Source organism: Centruroides vittatus, unplaced genomic scaffold (assembly GCF_030686945.1).
Source record: "Centruroides vittatus isolate TY-2023 unplaced genomic scaffold, ASM3068694v2 contig_1916, whole genome shotgun sequence".
Taxonomy (NCBI): Eukaryota; Metazoa; Arthropoda; class Arachnida; order Scorpiones; family Buthidae; genus Centruroides; species Centruroides vittatus.
Window position 1 is genome coordinate 308,869 of NW_027121179.1, and position 22,450 is coordinate 331,318.

The following is a 22,450-nucleotide window of genomic DNA, read 5'->3' on the forward strand; positions in this document are numbered from 1 at the left end:
ATAAAATAATCCATCAATTATTTTAACTACACTTGGTGTACTAAAGACTTTTTTCATATTCATCATGGATTGCTTGACTAAGCCCACAGGAGGGATGAAAAAGTAGTGAAGGACAGAGTCCATTGTAGCCTATGAAAATTACTGAGGACCCAACCAGGATTTGAACTTGTCCCGCAGTGTTAGGCCGATTCCTATATTATCTGTCATCCGGTCATTGGCTTATTCTGTAATCATTTGTGTGTGTTATCAGATTGATGCATTATTTGTTAATTAGGACTTTAAGCTGTATAACTTGTGTTTACCATGTTCTTAGAATAATCTAATGCTAAATTTTTGTTATTATTATTTTTGAGAGAAATAAAATGATGTGAAAGGTTTAATGCTTCAAGTGAAGTTTGCTCTATCCTTGGAATATTTTACACCTAAGATAAAGCATAATAAAGAAAGGCTTTAATCAGATTTCTGGTCATCATCAGATTATTTTATAGATGTTAATTATAAATAATTCATTCATATACATAAAACTGATATGTTTTTACTAGTAGAAACAAATCCCGACATAGGATTTCGGTTTTTATAACTTATGACAGTGATTAAACCTGAGAGGTGAAAATAATTATGAATGAAATACATTGAATTTATTACATTATTAGGAACTTGAATTATGTGACAAGTAAAAATTCATACTTTAAATACTTATCTCGGCGTAGGAGCAAAATTATGTCGAGAATTGTGTTGCTTATAGAACATAGATAATAACTAAAATTTAGTAATGTAAGGTTGTTTATTATTTATGGTTTAAAATGCAAAAAGTTACTGTTTAGACAAAACTTCATGCCATTCCAACAATTAATCAAACGAGTGCGCACGCAACATCATCTTCCTTTTCATCTTTGTGTCGTTTGGAAAAACAAGACTGTTGGTGAACTTTACCAAGAGTTTGAACTTCAGTCTGTAAAACAGAAAATCTAAAATGTGTTTATTCTGTGGATATTGTGACAAATGTCAATAAAGGCTGCTACACTGGAAGGACTTCGCTGTAGAAGTTTACTTCCAAAATTTACCTTTAGTCATATTTATATTAATTTTATTTATATATTGTAATATTTATTGTTTTAAGCATTTTTTATAAAATGTATGTCTACAAAAACTTGTATTAAAGTGAAGTGAACAAAGAATAAATTTATACAAAAATTAAATATGTGTCGTTTAGTGTTGATGTTTTTTTTAATACATAAATCATAAATTAACGGTAAAATATGTATAAGAGAGTTAATTTAATTAACAACTCAAAGTTTATATTTATATCTGCCATTCAGAAGAAAGTTAATGGATGCTTTTTGGCCTTAGTTGCTGTCAAACATTAAAAAGTTTAAACTTAAAATTTCAATTTATAAAATAAGATAGCGTTATAAAATGTAAAATATGTACAGGACGAATCCGCAATTTATTCCCCTTCGCCCGACAAGTATATTCGAGTATAGTTAAAATTTAAATTTAACTAAAAGGCAGATATTTTAACTCAACATAGAACACGCTGTACCATAACTACACAAAAAGCGGATTCAGAGGGTGAAAATCCCACCAATCGCGTACGAGAAAGCCGACCAATCGACGTAAAGAATACTGAACGACCCGTCCAATAAGCGGTTAGATTCGAACGACCAATAACTTTCCGTTACCGACGCGGCCGAGCCAATACCACCAGAGGACACCGATGACGTAAGCGCGAGTCATCGTGTAGTAGTTGGTACCGTTCGAAGAAGATTGTTTCCGAGGTTTGTTGAAAAGCGAAGTCCGTTTGGCGAGCATTCGGTCAAGAAAAATCGGTAAATATTAAACTCTCCTAACTCCGTAGATTAAGATAAAACGATTTATTAAACTCACGGCGCAGTAAAATCGTCAGTATATGCGGTTTATATTAAAAAAAAGAGTTTGTTTAGTTACGGCCGCCATGTTGTTCGTTAGGCCTAAAAGCGATGAAAGAAAAACGGGATTGACAATCGCTCCGTTCTACTCTTTACAATGTACCTTTCGTCGTTTTAATTTTACGCTGTTGAAGCGCGTTAGATTTAGTTATAACGGTGACAGCGATGTCATCGACCTTAAACTGAAGTTTGGCCTTAATGCCGATGTGTTACTGTAAGGTAAAAATTTTGAAATAGGCCTAAGCTCGTTCGTCTGTTTCCTCGATACGTTCCTCGCATTATCGATTTATTTAACGTTTATTTTCACGTAAAATCGACACGTTACGTCGTTCTGTTGACATATTTTCGACTTTTCTAGAATATTTTCCCCATTTATTTTATTTATTTTTGAAAATAATAAATTTCTTTAGTATTGCTTCAGTGAAACGTTTCCCGTTAAGTTTCCTGCTGCTAATAAAAAGTATTCTGTGATAAGGTCGGCTGATTTATTTTTTATTTTTTTTCTTTCTAACAATGTCTTAATAAGTCTTAAAGTAATTTAAATTAATGATTACTTTTGTTTGTTAAATTTAATGTAATTTAATTGTTTTGCCTCCTGAAATTGTATTTAATTAGAGATTTATTGAAGCATAAACACTGTTGATTTTTTTTTAGGAAATTTGGATTGTGGCAGGAGGAATTCGAACTCTCTCGAATTTTTATAATTTGGACGGTTCGAATCTGGTTGTGTGAAAGATTTATGGGAATTAACCTTTGTTAATTGGACTTTAATATGTAATGGTTGAATAAATGTCAAATCAGAAATTAGGTGAAGTCTAATAGGTGTTTTTTGTTTGTGACATTTAAATTTTTTTAAATAAATGATTCATTGATTTTTCTCTGCATATATTTGTGTAATTAATATTAAAAGTTTCTGAAAAGTTTTTAATTGATATAAAATTTGACTTGAATGTGCAATACTTAAATTTGACTTTACTTCAAATATTTAGAATTTTAAAATGGAACAATAAACCTAGTTTCCATTGTCTGATAAGGTACTATTTATTTATTTTTTTTTCTTTATAATGCAGATACGATTCTTTTGTTTGTAATATTTTTAATGCTTTCGAAACATGCAGAAAACATTGAAAAAAATTCAATTTTCAATATTTTTAGCTTATTGCATACTGGGGTAAAATGTTGAAATTTCTTATTGATGATATATGTGATGAATATTAATAAATGTTGTGAAATTAGGGTTCCTTTTCTCTTTTGGAATACATACAAAAGCAAAACAGTAAACGTTCTATTTTTTATTCTGGCTGGATGTGTTTTGTTCCTAATATCAATGAAATGCGAGATACTTTGAGTTTTAAAATGTTAGAGCATTTATAGAAAATTAACTGCATTGGTAATTAATTTTCCAAATTATTATTTCTATTCATAAAGATAATAGATGTTTCTTAAATTATCTTGATTTTGTTAATTGCAATAGAAACAGCTATATTGTCAGGTAACAATGAAATAATTCATGTGCTATTTTTAAATTTATTTAAAACATTAATTGTGCTTAGCAATTTTTTTTTCTATTAGCATAATTTGTTTTCAAAATATTTTATTTATGTGATTTTTCTATTTGAACATATCTGAATTTTTAAAATTCATTGTTATTCTGGAGATGGCAAATTTAACTATTTTTAAATGTTTAAACGTCATCAGATAACACGAACATCATCAGCCTGACTATATTTCAAGCTGGAAAATAATAATTTTTGTTAAGCTCTATTCTTAACTATTTTAATAAATTGCATTTGTTAGAAATTTCAAAAATGCAAATAAATTTATTTTAAATTATTTTATTCTATGTCAACAAACTACCCAGTGAGAAATTAATGGTTTATATAAAACCATTAGTTACATAACCATTATATATTGGCAATATTTAATCATCAAAAGCCATCAAATATGGAAATTATGCATTATTATTTACTTTATAATAACTTACATTTCTTCTTTTTAATAATAATAATTGTATAAATATAAATGCTGCTTTGTGTTCATTTGGAATTTAAATATAGTGTACAAGTGACTCTTGTGTTTATTTTTATTTGGTTTTGTTTATCTTGTAATTTTCTGGTAAAATTTAGTTATTAATAGTAACGTGTGAAAAAAATTTCTTTAAAGATTTTCTTTTGTATATTGATTTTGTTCTGATTACTTGTCTTTTATGGTGTGAACTACATTCTTTATTCTGTCTATTACATTGTATGTTAGACTTCATTGCTGTTTGCATTAAAATATGCAGAACAGCAGAGATGATAAAAACTCAAACAAATGTTTGGGTTATTGTAATATTTAGGCTTTGATATTTAATTTGTTAAATATACTTTACAATATGTTGGCTAGTAAGAGTAAAAAAAGGAATGAAATATTAATCCACTTACTCTTTTGTGTTAGTCTTAACAATTGGTTTTAAATTTAAACTATTATCTCAAAATTCTGTAGCTTTAGTTTATTCAGGAACTTAATTCTACAATTTTTAAAATTCAAAACAGACAAAAGTTTTTGTTGTAAAAATTATCAGCTGTCATAATGACTGTTTTGATATGGGACCTGTTGAGTAAATGGAACAATCAGAAATTGTTGACACCTTTTTGAATGCACAAAATTGAATTTATTTATGAATGTTTATAAAATAAACTAATATATATATTTTTTTATGACAACTTCTATCATTCACATGTTTATTTCAGAACTTTGTTCAATATAAATGAAAAATAAGTCGTAATATTTTGTTATTAACTTTTATAAAATAGATAAAATACTCATTCATATTTTTTTTTTTTTTTTTTTTTTTTTTTTTTTTTTTTAATTTTGGACCTTTCTGTTAAATAACTTTTTATCAGTATAATACTAATACAAGAGGATATTGTTCTATTTCATAACAATGAAAATCCAGCAAGTCTTCATTTAATATTGTCAATGGATTCTTGGAAACTGCAACATATAATGAAACCGAATGATATAAACAAGATATAATACAGTTGATAATGCATGTTTGTAACTGCAAACATTTATTTTCACCTCAATTTTACTGTTTTATAAAGGAAATTCAACAATGATAATTGTCAATGATTACAAATGTACTTTTATCTTTCTTCAATGACATTGAGGAATTACTGTCATTTTCATAATTCTTAAATAATTTCAATGAACTTTTGATAGCTTTAACTCAGTTATAATAGATATCTATGAAGTCCTTTTTTTTAACTCAACATTTGATCAGAATGTTAGTCAGTTATACATCACAAAAAGTGCTTGATGTAACTTGTTTATATTTTTCCTTCTAGTGCAAACTTTCTTTTTTAATAAATGATGCCCACTTTTTTAAAATAATACTTAAAAGATTATATTGTAATTTGACTTGTGTATTTTCTTAGTAATTAATGCTGCAAACCAGTACAATAGAGTGATTGGTTGTTGTTTAATTTACTGTGTTGAATTAAGTGGTTTATTGCTTGAGATTTTTCTAAATAACTTTATAACATGATTTTTCTTAATTTTTAGTAGTTTTCAACTAGTTATATAATAATAATTAGAAATTTGCTATTTATATACATAGGCACATTACACTCATGTCCACATCTACGTACCAGCCTTATTTTACTAATGGATAAGCTAGTTTGAATGTGGCAAGATATCCTGAAGCATGACATCACCCAAAGATTTGCAAAATGGTTCACTAATGATCTGTTGCTTGTTGATATTTTTACAAACCATCAAAATACGACAGAGTATGAAGCGCACGTTGGAGGAAGCATGGGTGTGGGTATACTTAAGCATCTACAGCCAATTTCATGTTCACTAGACAAAGTGGTTTGTTCAAATGCTATGTGAAGTGGAATGTTGTGATAAATGCACAAGACAGCATACACCCAAATGATTGCATTCAGAAAAATTATGCAGGCTGTGATTTGTAACAAGATAACAAACTGCTGCTTTTATATAGATGTGGCCATGGCTCTGCTTTATATTATAATCTTTGAATGTTAAAAATTTTATATGGAATATATTATGAATTTAAACTGTTTTATAGAAATAACTTCAAAATGATTTTTTAAAGTGCTGCACCTTATCTATAAAGTGTTATGGTGGACTTTAAATGTGTGCATAAATTGTATACAATGTTGTGTAGCATTTGCTGTTTTTATGTCTGATTATTAATGCCTTTTCCAAGTAATGAGTGTTTCCAAATATTGTTGCTTGAATAACAGTGCATTTAAGGTAGTAGTACATTAACAAAATTGACGTTTTCAGACATTTCTAACCTATGATTTGATAGAAACAGAATTATTTTTTATGGTAAGTCCTCACTTAATGTTCTGTTTAACGTTCTTCTCTTGAAGATGTTATAATGAAACATAAAAATACATTTGTAATTGTTAAATTATCATTTGTTGAATTTTCTTTATAAATAGCAAAATTAATTCTATGAGGTGGGGAATAAATGCCGGAGATTGTAAATATAATACAATTAATATAATAATAACCAAATTATATCTTGTTTGTATTATTTAGCGTAGAGTAAAATTGATTTTGTCATTTTTGCTTAATATCGGTTTCCAAGAACCTATAGACAACCTTAAGTGATGACCTATAATTTAGAATCCAAATTTCTTATAGTAGTCACCTACTGGATGAGGAGGAGTGTACCAATTATAGGAGTAACAAAAAATATTGACATAAGAAAATAAAGCATTATTCCAAGAGATATAACATTTTGATGTATATATTAAACATTCAGTAGTTGAATTATCTTAAATTCGTAAGTTTTGGTAATTTCCATTATCAGTAGTATTGAATTTAATGATATTGACAAGTATTTATTCTTATGACTTCAATAGTGGAAAGTATCATATTGCTAACCAAGAATATCAAATACCAGTAATGTACTGATAGGTGAACTAGTGCAGTTTACAAGTCAGATGGATGATATTACAAGAAACATAGGCAGAAGGAAGTTTTTGGTAATGAATTTTGTAATGCTTTATTTAATGCTGTCATTATGTTGATATTCTGTTGTTTGGCTCTGTCATGGGATTTATTTTGTGAAACTCTTTTCTGTATGGAACTAAGGAGAATACGAATAAGCTACTTACTTGGCTGTGGCGGAAAGTAGAAAATTTTGATGAAATTCAAAATGAGAATGGGACAGAATTTGAACCATGTTGTGAACTATCAACATAGATGAATCAGATATCATTTTAAGTGGTATTTGTGATATTATTTGCTATTTAGTTTTCCTTGTCCAAAAATGAAATGGATTTAAAATCAGAAGTTTATATACATGGAATTTCTTTCCCCTAATCTGTTATTTAAATTATGAAAGATCTTGACATATTTTCAAGCAGACCTAACCTTTTGGTCAATACTACGATGCAGGTGGTTGGTTTTTTAGATGAAAAATAACAACTTTTAGTACGTTTGATAGCTGTGATGTGCTTAGAGAAGAAATTGTTTGTCTAAAAGATTGAGATTCTCTTAACTTGTTATGCTTATTGATATATTAATACAGTGGAACCTTGCATAACAAGCAAAACAAATTGTAAAATAATGACTTGCATAACGAGTGACGAGGAAAGGGGAAGTTCCTGATTGTGCACATGCTTCATCAGTCTGTTTAGCACTCGTTTCACTAGCATCTTACTGTTGCTTGTGATCACATTTTTCCAAACTTGTATTCACACATATTACATATAAACATCAACAGCCATAGTCCATTATATAATAAACACGTCAAATGATATGCGAAATTCTTGGGGTATGTATAGGCTATAATTAAATAGTAGAAATTAATTGATTTGACTAGAGGTAGGCAGTTATGCTGCCATCTCATAATAAATTTAATGACCATTTCCAAATTAAATTTTAGAAATGTCTAAATTAAAAACTATTAAATTTAATAATTATAAATAATTAATTTAGACATTTCTAAAATTTAATTTGGAAATGGTCATTAAATTTATTATGAGATGGCAGCATAACTGCCTACCTGTAGTCAAATCAATTAATTTCTAATATATAATTATAGCCTTTACATAGCCCAAGACTTTGGCATATCATTTGGTGTGTTTATCACATATTATCTGGTTTGGTTTTTTTTCTGCAAGTCGAATTTGCATTTCAGGTATGTCAGGCAATTTCATTCCATGCTATAAGAAAAGATGATGATGATTCACGCTCCTTAACAATGTATATTGTATATTTCTTTTTGAATGAATGTTGTGCATAAAATATTTGAAAATTTTTTTTGGCATGGAACATATTGTATTTTACATTAATTTATGTGGGAAAACCCTTGCAAACAAGATGAGATACAAGAGCCACACATCTTAGAATGTGCTAAAGTCTCTGGAAGCACTGCCACAAGGAAAAGCACTGAGAATTGATGGAATCCCAATAGAACTTCTCAAAGTAGTGCCTGTCATAATTCTGACAAAATTTTGGCAAGGGATATGGTCGTCAGTTTGTTGGCCAACTGACTGGAAGAGATCCATCTTCATACCTTTGTTTAAGAAGAGTGACTACGGGGACGGTTCAAACTATTGCACGATTTCTCTGATATCTCATGCTAGCAAAATTCTTCTCAAAATAGTACAGCACAGGATGCAACAGTTTGTTGACAGGGAGCTACCTGTAGAACAAGCAGGATTCAGGAAAGGCAGAGGAACAAGGGATCCTATAGCAAACATCAGATGGATAATGGAAAAAGCAATAAAATTTCAGAAAGATATCTACATTTTATTGATTACAGTAAAGCTTTTTACTGTGTAGACCTCAATAAAATGTGGACAACACTGAAGGACATGGGCCTCCCTGATCACATCATCAATCTATTTCAAGTACTCTATCACAACCAAGAAGCAACAGTGAGAACAGTCTGTGGTGACAAACTGGCTGACAGAGGAGTCAGGCAAGGATGCATCCTTTCACCTTTACTGTTTAATATATATGCAGAGATGATTTTCAGGTCAGCCTCTCAAGACACAGACCTTAGTTTTTACATAGGAGGCAAGGTCATCAATAATTTAAGGTACGCAGGATGACACAACTTTACTAGCAGAGTCGGAAGATCTGGTCACTTTAATCAAGAGCATAAAAGACAGGAGTGAGAAAATGGGCCTAAAGCTCAACATCCAAAAGACCAAGGTCATGACGACAGCTGAACTGCATGGGAAAGTGACAATAGATGACACGGACTAGAGATTGCAGATGACTTCATCTTTCTTGGTTCAAAGTTAAGCAGAACAGGAGCATGCACAGAGGAGATTTAGCAAAGGTTAACCTTGGGCCGCACTGCTCTAACCAAGATGGACAACATGTGAAAAAGCCAAGACATCACAATATCTACTAAGGCCAGACTGGTCCAGGCAATTGTGTTCCCAATCACAACCTATGGTTGCGAAAGCTGGACAGTAAGAAAAAGCGATAGAAGGATAGATGCATTCAAACTTTGGTGTTGGCAGCAAATTCTCAGAATCCCGTGGACAGATAGAACAACTAATAAAGAAGTCCTAGAGAAAATTCAACTACAAATCTCCTTGGAGGCAATGATATCACACTTGAGGTTAAAGTTCTTTGGTCACACCATTTGTGCTGACTCCCTGGAAAAACACATCATGCTGGGAATGGGAAGGCAACATACCAGGTGGATGGATATCATCAGAGCAGATACCAGCCTGGAACTCAAATACATTTTCGACTGGGTACTACACAGAACTCACTGGAGGAAACTCATCTATGAAGTCACCAATAGTCGTACACGACTCAATGGTTAAAGAAGAAGAAAAGCTACATATATTATTGATAATATTTTATGATTAGCATTGTTTCCAATCTACATTTTAATAATGTGTGATCTTTAGCTGCACTTAACAATATCTATGTTTATAGTAATTTAAGTAATGCTGTGAGTTGCCAGCAATTCTTCAGCTATTGGAGTCAGTAAAGATGAGCTGACTACTAATAAATTTAAATTGTAATAAGAAATTTTTAACATTATATATATAATAAATTATCATCTCTCATATCCTAGATTGATATATAAATAGTCAAATATACCAGTACCATAGGAATTGTAGTTGGTCAAAATGTTTGTGTACCAACTCTACAGCCATAAATTTAAGCTATACAGTACATAACATGGTGGCTTGCCTACATGGGCTTTGTTTAGTTGTTCATAAATTTCAAAACAGAAAAATGTATTGTGATTTTAAGCCTGTTTTTTCAAATAAAAAAACTGCCTAATTTTATTGTACAAAAATACCAAATTTAAAGTCAACCAAGGTTTTAGTTTCATCACTGAAGGCATCCATATCCACGCATTCTGTTCAGATTGACAATGTTCTATGTTGTTGGTAAAAAAGTTTTTTAGTATAAATTTTTTTCCTTTATAAATTACTTTTAAAATGTAAAAAATATTTAAACAAACACAAAAGCACATATATAGTATTGATTTATAATACATTAGAATATTTTGCTGCTTAATATCTATTATTTCAGCATTGCAACATCTCTCAAATCTTTGGTACTACCTAGGCCAGTGATCTCCAAACTTGATTACATACCCCTAAGACAAAAATAATTAAAGTTGTAACCCATATAATATAATATATAGTGTGTGTAGTCAAAAATCAAATTATTTATTTGTTAAACAATATACATATATTTAAATTAATTAAATTACAAATTTATATTTTGAAGTAGAATTACAGTATTTTGACTGTATGGAACACACAGGATACACCAACAACTGTCATAAATGATTGGGCTAAATTTTGGATAAATGATTATAGATTAGAAATAAATTTGGCACTGGTGTTAGGTGCCATCTCTTGTTAAAATTAATAATTATAGTATTTAATTAATTAATTTAGATTAAACTGGAAGAAAAGAATCGGCCAGAAGCGGGACTCGAACCCACAACTCCCGCTTACCGTGCAGACGCATTGCCAGTTACCTGCCCTCGGCGCCATAATAACCGTGGATGGTTATATCGTAGTCTTGTATATGCTGGAAGAAGATATCGGACTAAAGGTCCAGGTAGTGTAACTGACAACGTGTCCACATGGTAAGCGGGAGTTTCGGGTTCGAGTCCCACTTTGGGCCAATTCTTTTCTTCCAGTTTAATCTAAATTAATTAATTAAATACTATAATTATTAATTTTAATAAGAGATGGCACCTAATGCCTAACTCTAGTGCCAAATTTATTTCTAATCTATAATCATCTATCTAAAATTTAGCCTGATTATTTACAGCAGTTGTTGGTGTATTTGAACATAGTCTCTTGATATAACAGTAATAGAAGAAACTTGCAAACAAAAGATGATAATATATTCTCAGCCTAGTAATTTCATACATTCAATTGTGTGCTTCCACCAGCTGCTTAATCTTTGGCATTGGTCTGTAGAGACCTTTGGTTTTGTTGCAAAGTATACATTTCTTTGTTTAGCTTTGAGTTTCTATGCATCAGAAAAATACTATTCAAAATGAAATTGTAGTGTTCCCTGTTCTCTACCAGTAACTCTTTTGTAAGTCTTTAATTTTGTATTCAAATAGTTTCTACATTATCTGTCTGATCTAATATGTAGAAGCAGTACTATTCTCTGGTTTATGCACATCAGAATCTTCTTTTTTTCTGAAGATGCCTGATTCTTCAGAATAAACATCCCAGATTGGATTATCATATTAATCTGAAACACCAGCCTTTGTCCAGAAAGACACCAGATATCACTTCTAGATGTCTCCTACTATCTAAAAAGTGTAAAAATAAATTATTTATTAAAATGTAAGAAAATAATTAGTTAAGTGCACTTTGTTGTTCCATTTTATCCTAACTTTATAGTAGAAAGCTTTATTAAATAAATCCATTTGAATTATATATTTATCAAAATCACTATAAAAACTAAAATCCATTGTACAGCCAACTAGACAAATGAAACACTCAAACTGAAAATATTTTTTAATAATGACAAAAACAAAAGTAAAAGGTTAGAAGGGTTTATTTTATTATTACAAGTTCCGGTGCATAGAGAGATTATATAATGACAAAAACCATTGGATTTATAAAGCAGATACTAGCTCAGCCAATAATTGGTCTAATACACAAAATAACACCTTGTAGCTGAGATAATTTTTATTGAGAAAAAAACCATTGTATTAAACCATTGGATTTCTGTTAAATTAGTATAGTGCTTTTTGATTTTGTGCAGAAATTATTTAAATGAAAATTACATTTATAAAATATTTACAGTAGAGCATCGTTTATCCGAATGTATAAAAAAATATATACATTTTTTTTTTGTAACTGATTATGTACAAAAAAAATATATTAACTTATCCCATGTTGAAATTTTCCCCATTGCGTGTTGCTTCGTGTTGAATTTTCATCAATGCTAAGCCTAACGTAAATTTTTTAATGGCATCACTGTTCTTTTTAATGTCCAATATTGTGGCATTTTGAACTCCATATTTTCAAGCTTAGCTTGATCCACTAGCACCACATTTCAACTTATCTATTATTTTAAGTTTATCGGAAACACTGAGAAAAACGTGTTTAGGTTTAGTTGTCATTGTGAACGGTACAACAACTACAGCACAATCTGTTACAAGTATAAAATTCACAGATGCAAAATTAATGTCCCTAGATGGAAACAGATTTTGATTCATCACGACACACAGTTCTCAGAAAAACACCACACAAAAATGCCAGGGCTGACAGCTAAAACACACAACAAAAGAAATATTGCAGTAGCCCAAGACATAGCCAAAGATTGCAGCTCCACAGCACTAGCAGAAATTTAAATTTCTGACTGGAGCGCTTTTGGTTGGTCGACTTTTGGATAAACAATGCTCTACTGTAATATAATTAATTTGAAACAATTAGTTTAGCCAGTTAAAATTTTTAAAAGTAACTTTATTGACAGCATGTTTGTACATGAATTTAAATTTATAAAATTTTCTATTACAGGTTCTTATCTTTAGCAAGAGACTTTGACGAATATTTGAATTGAAGATTTGCAAATTTTATGTGTGAGTATAAGATGATGTATATTTTATGTAAATATGTATTTTATTATATACACAGAAGGAAAAAACTTTAATAAAATACTTTGTTACATGATTGTTAAATCTCATTAATTTATCTTAACATTAGTCTTGTCACACATTACATGAAAATAATGCATATCCTTTTTTTCTTTTTTAAATTGATGTATGAGTAATGTATAATCTTTTTGAAAGATGTGTTTTTTCTTACATGATCAAGAATTAAGAACTGACTTAACCAGAACCTTTCTTCAAAACTTTTTCATAACAATATCATGAGCTGTAAATTTAAAATATGATTAACCTTATTGAGAATAGAATAATTTTTTTAAATTTAAGTTTACAGTTAAACTGTTCTTCCTTTATTAAATATTTATTATGCAAAATCAGAAATAGTTTAATTGAAAACTATCTTAATGGAGCTAGGTTCAAGAACATTATTTTACGTATTACATATTGTGCTAAAATAGTTTATTTAGAAATGAGACTAAAGCTTTTTATTTTTCAGTAAATGACAGACACATATTGCACAATGTGCTGAAAGTTTATTATAACTTTTTATAAACCATATATGAATTGGTAATGGTTAGTAGGCTATTGCATGCAAACAGGAAATACATACATTGTTATTTCTGTTCTTAAACTGTGAGGAATTTCCAAGAATAATAAACATTATACATGTAGAAGGTAAAGATTGTGTAATATGTTAACATTTTTCTTTATATGTAATTTTGAATGAGTCTAGTATTTCCTATCATCATTGTAATATAAAATCTGAAACTGCTTATAGAAGAAAGCATTTTATTCGAGAAAATTTTAAAAATTAATTATCTAGCTGTTTTGTTTAGGCTGTTTAAATCAAAGTGGCAACAGAATACTGTTTCAAATTATCTTATACCTGTGTGTGAATTCTTATATCCAAATAAATTAAAAATTGCATTTGCAGAGTGATTGTTTAGATTAAAATATTTAATATCAGTGCAATGATACAAAAATCTTAGTTTAAATTGTCAAGTGAAGTGTTACTGTAGTCTTTGTCTGAAGTTTTAATTTGTTACATACATTGTCATAAAACACCACAAATTTGGAAATTAGTGATTGATCTTCAAACAATACTACATTGAACAACAATGATTTTTCAAAATTTTTATCTGATGATACTTCATAAATTTTGCTTCAGAAATAGAATACTGTTTCAAATTATCAACTACATTGATAATTTGAAACAGTATTCTACTCCACTGATAATCTAAATATTCATTAATGTAACTTTTGTTGAACACAAAAAATATTCATTAAAAATTGAATTTCAGTTATAAAATAAAATTTATGAAGATGCATCAATAGCCATTACATTTAAGATTGACTTGAAAACATTTTTTAATATCCAACCGAAAACTGCATTAAAAGTATAGTCAAATCAGCTTTTTATGTTGTTTAATTCAAATGTTATTCATTATGTCTTCAAAATTATTTGAAAATATCTGAATATTTATAATATGAAATTTGTTGGATTTAGTGAAATAATGTGAAAAGTTGGCAACAATTTCTCATATGACTGAAAGATGAGTTGTTGTTTTAAAGTCTAAAAAATGTTGATAAGATTATATTTTGAAATTAGTAACAAATTTTAAATGTTTATTTTAATATAAAATTTCAGATAATACTTAAGAGAAATGGCACGTACAAAACAAACAGCCCGTAAATCTACTGGTGGTAAGGCTCCACGTAAACAGTTGGCAACCAAAGCAGCCCGTAAAAGTGCTCCGTCTACTGGAGGTGTAAAAAAACCTCATAGATACAGACCGGGTACTGTTGCTCTTCGTGAGATCAGACGTTATCAGAAGTCCACAGAATTGCTCATCAGAAAATTGCCGTTTCAGCGACTTGTGAGAGAAATTGCACAGGATTTCAAAACAGATCTTCGATTCCAGAGTGCTGCAATTGGTGCTTTGCAAGTATGTTACATTTTAAATATTTTGTTTGTTGCATTTTTCATATGACAATCGTGATTTTTACACTCTTTTATTGATGTACACAACTGGGTAACTATTAATATAATAAGTGCCAGCCTGGAAAAAGACAAAATTCCACTGCACATATTTATAAAATGTTTTCCTTTAGTTCATTACATTTATAACATTTGAAATCAATCTCTCAAACTATTCAAAATATATTTTAGGAACAAACACATGCAAGCAGACATTTTTACACAATTATTTATTACTTTCCTAATTACATCAAATCAATTATCACCAAGAACTTGTAATTACATTGTTTTGTAATTCTTGTACCACAAGATATTACAAAACAAATGTGTTTCTACAAACACAATCCCTACCATCTTTGTTTTGGAATAGAACCTTGACTTGGACCAGGTTTGTTACCAGCCCTACTTGATACAGATTGCATTTATAATAACTATGAGCACTAACACTTGTTTGTACAATGAATTCACGTTTACCAATGTCTTGCACTGTAACATCAGTTGCTGTGCTGCTAGAAGTATTCAGACAAGACTATACTTCCAAGTGCATGTTCAAATAAGCTTAAAGACCACTGGAATTCACATAAATATATTGTGTATTTTCAATATATATATTTACCACTAAACTAAATATCATTGTAAATATTTTAAAATTAAGATGAAAACTTTGTGGGTACCCAAGCACCTACAATGTCAATATCACATAAAGGTTAAAGGAAAATTTGTTTTGATATGTTTAGTTAAATAAATAAATTTTAAATGTTTATTAGAGAAATGTTTAAAACTTGCATTAAAATTTTATTGCAATACATTTTCATCTTAAAAAGTCTATCATTGCAACTGTAATTAAAGTGCAGAAAAATTTGGTTACAAAAATTATACTTGCAATCAAAAATACTTTGAAATGCAATGTGAATGAAAATACTTATTCCTTTTTGAGTCATTTTAAATAGGTTCTAAAATGGAAAGAATTCAAAATACAGCTGAACATAAGCATATGGTTATACAGAATCAAATTAAATATTTTGTCATAAACATAAAATTAATATGGAAAGACTTGTCTGAAATTATTTTTGGGAAACCCCAATGTTAGGAAGTACTTGTATATCTTTGATACCCGAACTTTGCTAGAACAGAATTCTTCATTTTGTTTAATAACTTAGGCATCATTCTGAAAGTATTTTTGCAGGCTGAAGCAAACAATGATAAAAGGAGGATTTCAAGAGTAGAGATGGTGTGAACAGTAAGAACCAAGTAAACATTTCATTTAATAATAATGTCCAAAGTCATAAAACTATTACTTCTAAATGCAGCATTAAATTGGCATAAAATCTATTGGTTTATACAGTTTAGGGAGTGGCAAATTTCTCAGGTAACAGCAGAAAATTGTGTTTGTACTGTGTAGCTTTACATGATCACTTCAATATTGTTACAATACCACTATTATTATTGTCATGCATTAGGAAGTGTGTGACAATAGAGCCTGATGTTTTCAAGTTTAAATAATATTTGTTTCAGTCCATAAAAAAACTAATTACTTGAGCATCATTCTACAAATGGTGCATAAACTAAGACTAGGACTCCCTGACTAAATCTGGTGTACAGTGCACATAAGTCTGATGAACATATCTGATTGATTTATTATTATTTTTTTTTAAGTGACACATCACTTATTAAAAAAAGATAGAAATAAACCTACTTTTTATATACATGGAATATATAAAACGTTTGTGGCCCACTGTCTTATGATTGTGTACATAATTTAGCTTGCTGATCAAAGTTTAGACACCACTGCCAAAAAATGTGACAAAATTTGCAGAAACCCTAGATTTATATGGACAAAAGCTTAATTGGAAAAATCAGACATACTTCCTAATGTCTGGAGGAGGTTTTTTTTTTGTTCTCAAGTAATTTCACACACTATATCTACATTAATGGTTAAATAATTTTATTTGGTGCTAGTTTCTGTTTCATTTGTATTTTGAATTCTTTCTATTTTAGAACCTGAAGATGGTTGAAACATTAAATATGTTTGATTTTAGTTCTTGGTTGGGTTTGTTCTTATTTATACAGCTAAATGTTTTTCCTTGTTACAACAACTAACTTTGCTATTCTAACTGATAATTTAGGAATTGTTTTTAAGGATGTTTAAAAATATATGGTATATACACATTATTTAATATACTATAACAGCATGATAATTAAAGTTTAAATTTACTGAAAATCACTTGTAGTTTTTCTGTTTAAACTAATTGTACAATTTATCTGATTTAGGAGGAAAATATTTAAATTATCAATTTTAGTTTAAAAGTAGGTCAATAATTTTGAGTTATTTTTTCTTTTTGAAAATAATTCAAGTTAGCAAGACTTGCATTATTTATAAATAATTAAACAATATATACATCTTATTTATAAATAATGCATCTTATTTATTTTACTTGCTTATATTTATTTATTTTGTTTACATCTATGTTTAATATTTATTAAACAAAGAACACCTGTGTTTTTCAGTTTAATGCTTGTTTCCTTTGCAGACATGTGAAAAATGGCAGTAGTTTTTTAGATTACTATTTGTAACAAAATTTACATTATATGTATTATGATTTTCTTATGCCATTTTCAACATATCCTTTTCAAAACTAACAGAGTAAATAAGATATATATGAGGTTAAAATACACTTAACATTTCAAAGATATAATTTTTTCAAATTATTTCAGTATGTATAAACCTATTCCAATATTATGCATATTATTTTATGGAAAGATTTAGATTAAAATTTGGTTTCTTATATTTATTAAACATTTAAAGTAAAAAAAACTTGCGTGGTAGTTAAAGAAAATAGATAACAAGAAAATATTGAACATGCACTGTAAGTTACTAGCATTTTATAATTTACTAGACTTTACATATTGAATGTATTTAGAAACTGAGTGGTCACATGATGGCTCTGAAAGCTGGCTTATGAATTCTTGAACATTTAATTTAGCTCAGATGAGCATTCACTCAGTGTATTGCATCACACCTTAACAAAAATAATGTTTAGTATTAAACTGAAGTACTAAAATTTCTCTCAAGACAATCCTTTAATTGTAATCAACACATGTTATGTCTGATAATGGGGAGCAGTCCAAATTCACATGGTTACACAAACACTATCAACAGTATTTTCTACTAGTGTACTGTATTCATTTTCACAATGCCATGTGGAAATGATTTATCACTCTTCAACCACAGACAGATTGTTAGTGCTAAATGGCTGGGTACTCCATATCTGAAGTGGCCACAGCTTTTGTATTTTTATGAGACGTTGCAAATATCAAAATTTAGACAAAGCATGGCTTCACCTAGTGTTTGTGAACACTCATAAATGGTCAGATAAATTGCCAATGTTTGTCTAGGTTGGTAACCACTGCATGACCCAACACAGGATAAAATCTCATCCCAATTCAATGCCAGTGTTAGTTGAACCACTAGTCAAAGGATTGAACAGTGCACGCCATTCTGTGGGCTTCCACAGTTGTTGACCCATGTGTTCATACAGTGACATGTTAATGTTGAGTGGTAGGGCTTGCCTAGGCCAGAGAACATTTCACCACTGATATTGGAATCATGATGTCTGATCAGACCACTTGTATGGGCTGGATGATTGGAAGCATGTTTGGAGAAAACCATACAAAGCTGTGGGCATCGCGAGTGGTAGAAGTGTAATGGTCTGAGGCGTGTTTTGCTCAGTATCATTTGAACCATTAGTGAAGATGGATAGTATTAAGACAAGTTAATCTACACTAACATTGTGCTGAGCATTTTCCCCTATTCATGCTTCATTGTTTCCCTTATAGGGGTGTCTGTTCCAGCAAGATAATGTCTTCCCCACTACTGTCACCCTTGCACAAATTGTAAGTCAAGAAACAATTGATAATTATACAAATGCAATTAATTTGTATAGTGTGTTGGGTTTCAAATCATATTATAGAATAGTGAACATCTGAAGAGGGGCATTAAGCCTAAACTGCATATCTTATCAATAAACCAACCTTTTTCCACTAAGTGTTCCTGTGTGATTTGTTCTCAACGGCAACCCTCAAATGTATTTTCTTAGCATGAGGTAAATGTTAGTAATAAAATTGTAATAGTTATTGAAAAGAGTATTAACTGATCTTATAAAATCTCTCTTTTTAAGAAACAAGCAATCTGATTTGCTTACAGATAGTGTTAGCAAAAGTGAGTTTTAAAAATTCTTGGATCAGTAAATGAGAGAGCACTCAGTTTCTAAATGTGTCTATTGTAATTGCTTTGCACATTTTTAAATTGATGATATTCAATAACATTAATTAAGACTACATATATTATAAATTCTAGTTTTGAGGTTTCCATTACATTTATTGCTGATTATCTTCATCCCTGTCTATTTCAAACATTCCTTCATGGAGATAGGTTATTTCAACAGAACAATGCCACTCCACATCATGCACAGGTGAGATTGGTTTGAGGAACATTCCAATGACTTGGATTGTGTGTTTATTGGATTTAGACCCAGTTGAGGAGCTTTGGGGCAGTGTGTAGACTATTCTGGCTTTGCATCATCTCTGACCAGTACAGTAGAATTATGGACTGCCATGTAGTGTAGCTGGATGACTATATTCATGTACTAACTCCAGAACCTTGTAAATTTTATGCTACATCATTGTTATTAAATCAAAAAGAACTATGCCTTTAGTCTGCTGTTTTGTGTCATTTTTTGGCACTTCAGTTTATATATATTTTTTTATGAAAAGCATTTGTGTTCTTATGCTATTTGCATATTTTTTCACATTAAAATTTCAAAATGTTATATTTTGATTAATGTGAATTAAGCAACCATAGTAATAATTAAAACAATAGTTGTATTTCAGAAATTATGCTACTCAGTGATTGCACTTAATGATCTTATGTATCACTAATTAGATTAAACAAGTTTATCAGCATTTGTAAAAAACTTGTTATAATATATAACAACTTTAATTTGGTTTTTTCCTTTTTTCTTTCTCCCTAATCTATTCTTTTGAAAATCTTTCACTTTAAGTTTTAACCTTTTCTATTTTAAAAGGTTTGATGTTTTGAAAAAAATCTATGTAGCTAAAAGGTCTAATTATTTTTGTTTTGATTGGAAAATAATGTTTTGGCTGTTCTTTACAATTTATGTAAAACCTATGTAATTTTAAAGTTGCACTTTAGAGAGGAAATGTGCTGTTAATAAAACAAGACTAATTTCTTGATTATATAATAATGAAAACTATGTTGATGTAGACACAAACATTGAATCTGACTAAATCTTGTCTGCTGTGTAATAACTAGATACAATTGCACTGGAGTAGGCTTTATGCAAAGCTTTTCTGTATGGCCTTGAGCACTCAGAACCATGCAAAGAAGCCTCATGATTTCACCAGTCTTTTTAATGTGAAGCCATTTCCATTTTAAGTATTTTAATTAGATGAAAGTGTTACGTACTGGTCTTGACACTGACTTTGTAATTTAAACTATGCCATTCTCTTTCATTGCATCCAAGATAGGATTTACCTTGTGCAAGGGAGGCTGCAGTGCGTGGCATCCAAACCAACAAATAGTCCACTACTTGTTTATCCGTACTCCAGTGCAATTGAAATTGGTTGTTACATAGCACTCACAACATAGATCCTGGTGCAGTGTTTGTGTAAACACTGTCATTCAACTGAGACAATTTGAAGACTTCAAATTTAGGCATGCTGAGCATTTTTTACTTTAATAAGATTTTATACTTTGATTATTTCTCCCTCTTTCTCTAAATATATTTGTTTTCATCTTTCCAATTTTTTTCAGATACATTGTGTTTTGTGAGACTATATATCTAATGTTATAAATTTTATAAAGTTCTCATCACTTTTGATATTATGCTTTTCAAGTACTTTAGTTCAAAAATAATACAAGATATGGAGTAAAACATTTTATAAAAAGTGTTTTTTTATTCATATTTAAAAAATGCTTTAAAACATGATTACCTAATCAAAATATACTATTAAATTTGAATTCAACAATATATAAAATCTTTATCGTTCCAGTATCGTGGAAGCATGACATTGGTTCTTGCTTGGGTGGGTTTGAATTACTATTATTAATCTTGGATTGAAAAGTCGAGTGAAGCAAAAAGAAAAGTTTGTGTCTGTGTGCACTTAAAATCTTCAATGTCAAATAGTTTTAATATATTAAATAAATTGAACTTAGATAATCTTTTGGTATTTAAATCTTATTTTGACCGATTTCTTCACAGAAATTAAGCAGTCTTATTTTAAGACTTGCCATATTATTCAGTATGCAATTCTATTCATCTTAGTGTGCACAGAATGGTTAGAGTAATTGTATTTTGTGTTAGAGTATTCAGTGATGAGTGAAATTATCCAATATTTGCATCCATACACTTGTTAATGTGATATACAATAGTGTAGTTCTTTATTCGTGTTTGCTAATCTTTCTCTCTTCCATAATAAGATTCTCAGATTTTTAAGAGGCATACTTTAAAGCAGTTTTACTATATCTTAGGATTAACAAAAATATAATTTACTTTCTAGTGAATAAATTGGAATTTTAATGTGTTGTTATTGGGTATTAGATTGAAATGAGGCTAGATGAACACACAACATAAAATCTTATGGTGATAATGAGGAAAATTAAGCCTTGCACAGCAAGTTTGTTCATAATATTTTGTGGTTGACTTATGTTTTTATTATATCCTTTGTTGTACAAGAAACTTGTTTACCATTGTTACAAAATAAATTTATAAATAAAAAAAATTTAATATCTTGTATTTGCATATTTGGTAGTGCAAAGTTTTAATTTATTGCCCTTTCAATGTGAAAACAAAATTTTATGTCGAAGATCAAACCGAAAACAACAGCAAATTGCCCATTTAAAGTGTTTTACTATCAATTTAGCTTTTTAAATAGGAAGGTAAAAAAAAACATTGTTATAACTCTGTATGTAGAGCATGAATATACCTTGTCACTTTACAGGTCATTAAATTTGCATTTATCTTAAACCTTTTTTGCTTTTTTTAAAAATACTGGATCTAATAAAAATTTGCTTATTTTATTTCAGGAAGCAAGTGAAGCTTATCTGGTTGGTCTTTTTGAGGACACTAACCTGTGTGCAATCCATGCCAAGCGTGTCACTATCATGCCCAAAGATATCCAGTTGGCCAGACGGATCCGCGGAGAGCGTGCATAAGAGTCCTTTTACACTGCCTGTTTGTTTAATGTGAGGGGAAAAAAGCACATCATCACCATAAACCCAATAAGTGTTCATCATTATTCGGCAATGTTTTATACATGAAATATGAACTTTTTATTTTCTGCAGTCATTAAAAGAAAAATTTTTTTGTAAGGCAAGTTTGTAAGTTATTCATCAGCTCAACATAAATCCGAGGTATATATATAAAA

The 22,450-nt window shown here is 29.6% G+C and overlaps 1 protein-coding gene across 2 annotated transcripts; it reads left to right on the top strand.

Annotated features, from left to right (window-relative positions):
- Window positions 1–1,676: 1,676 nt before the first annotated feature.
- Window positions 1,677–22,394, top strand: LOC136970314 (histone H3.3A). 2 transcript variants are annotated; one of them, XM_067264737.1, is made up of 4 exons: window positions 1,677–1,829; window positions 12,938–12,999; window positions 14,675–14,972; window positions 22,110–22,394. In XM_067264737.1, exons 3-4 carry the CDS (start codon window positions 14,691–14,693, stop codon window positions 22,236–22,238), a joined length of 411 nt encoding a protein of 136 aa, XP_067120838.1. In that variant the 5' UTR covers window positions 1,677–1,829; window positions 12,938–12,999; window positions 14,675–14,690; the 3' UTR covers window positions 22,239–22,394. The 2 variants fall into 2 exon arrangements, with proteins under 2 accessions (XP_067120838.1, XP_067120839.1); XM_067264738.1 differs by lacking the exon at window positions 1,677–1,829 and adding an exon at window positions 2,380–2,403.
- Window positions 22,395–22,450: the final 56 nt, after the last annotated feature.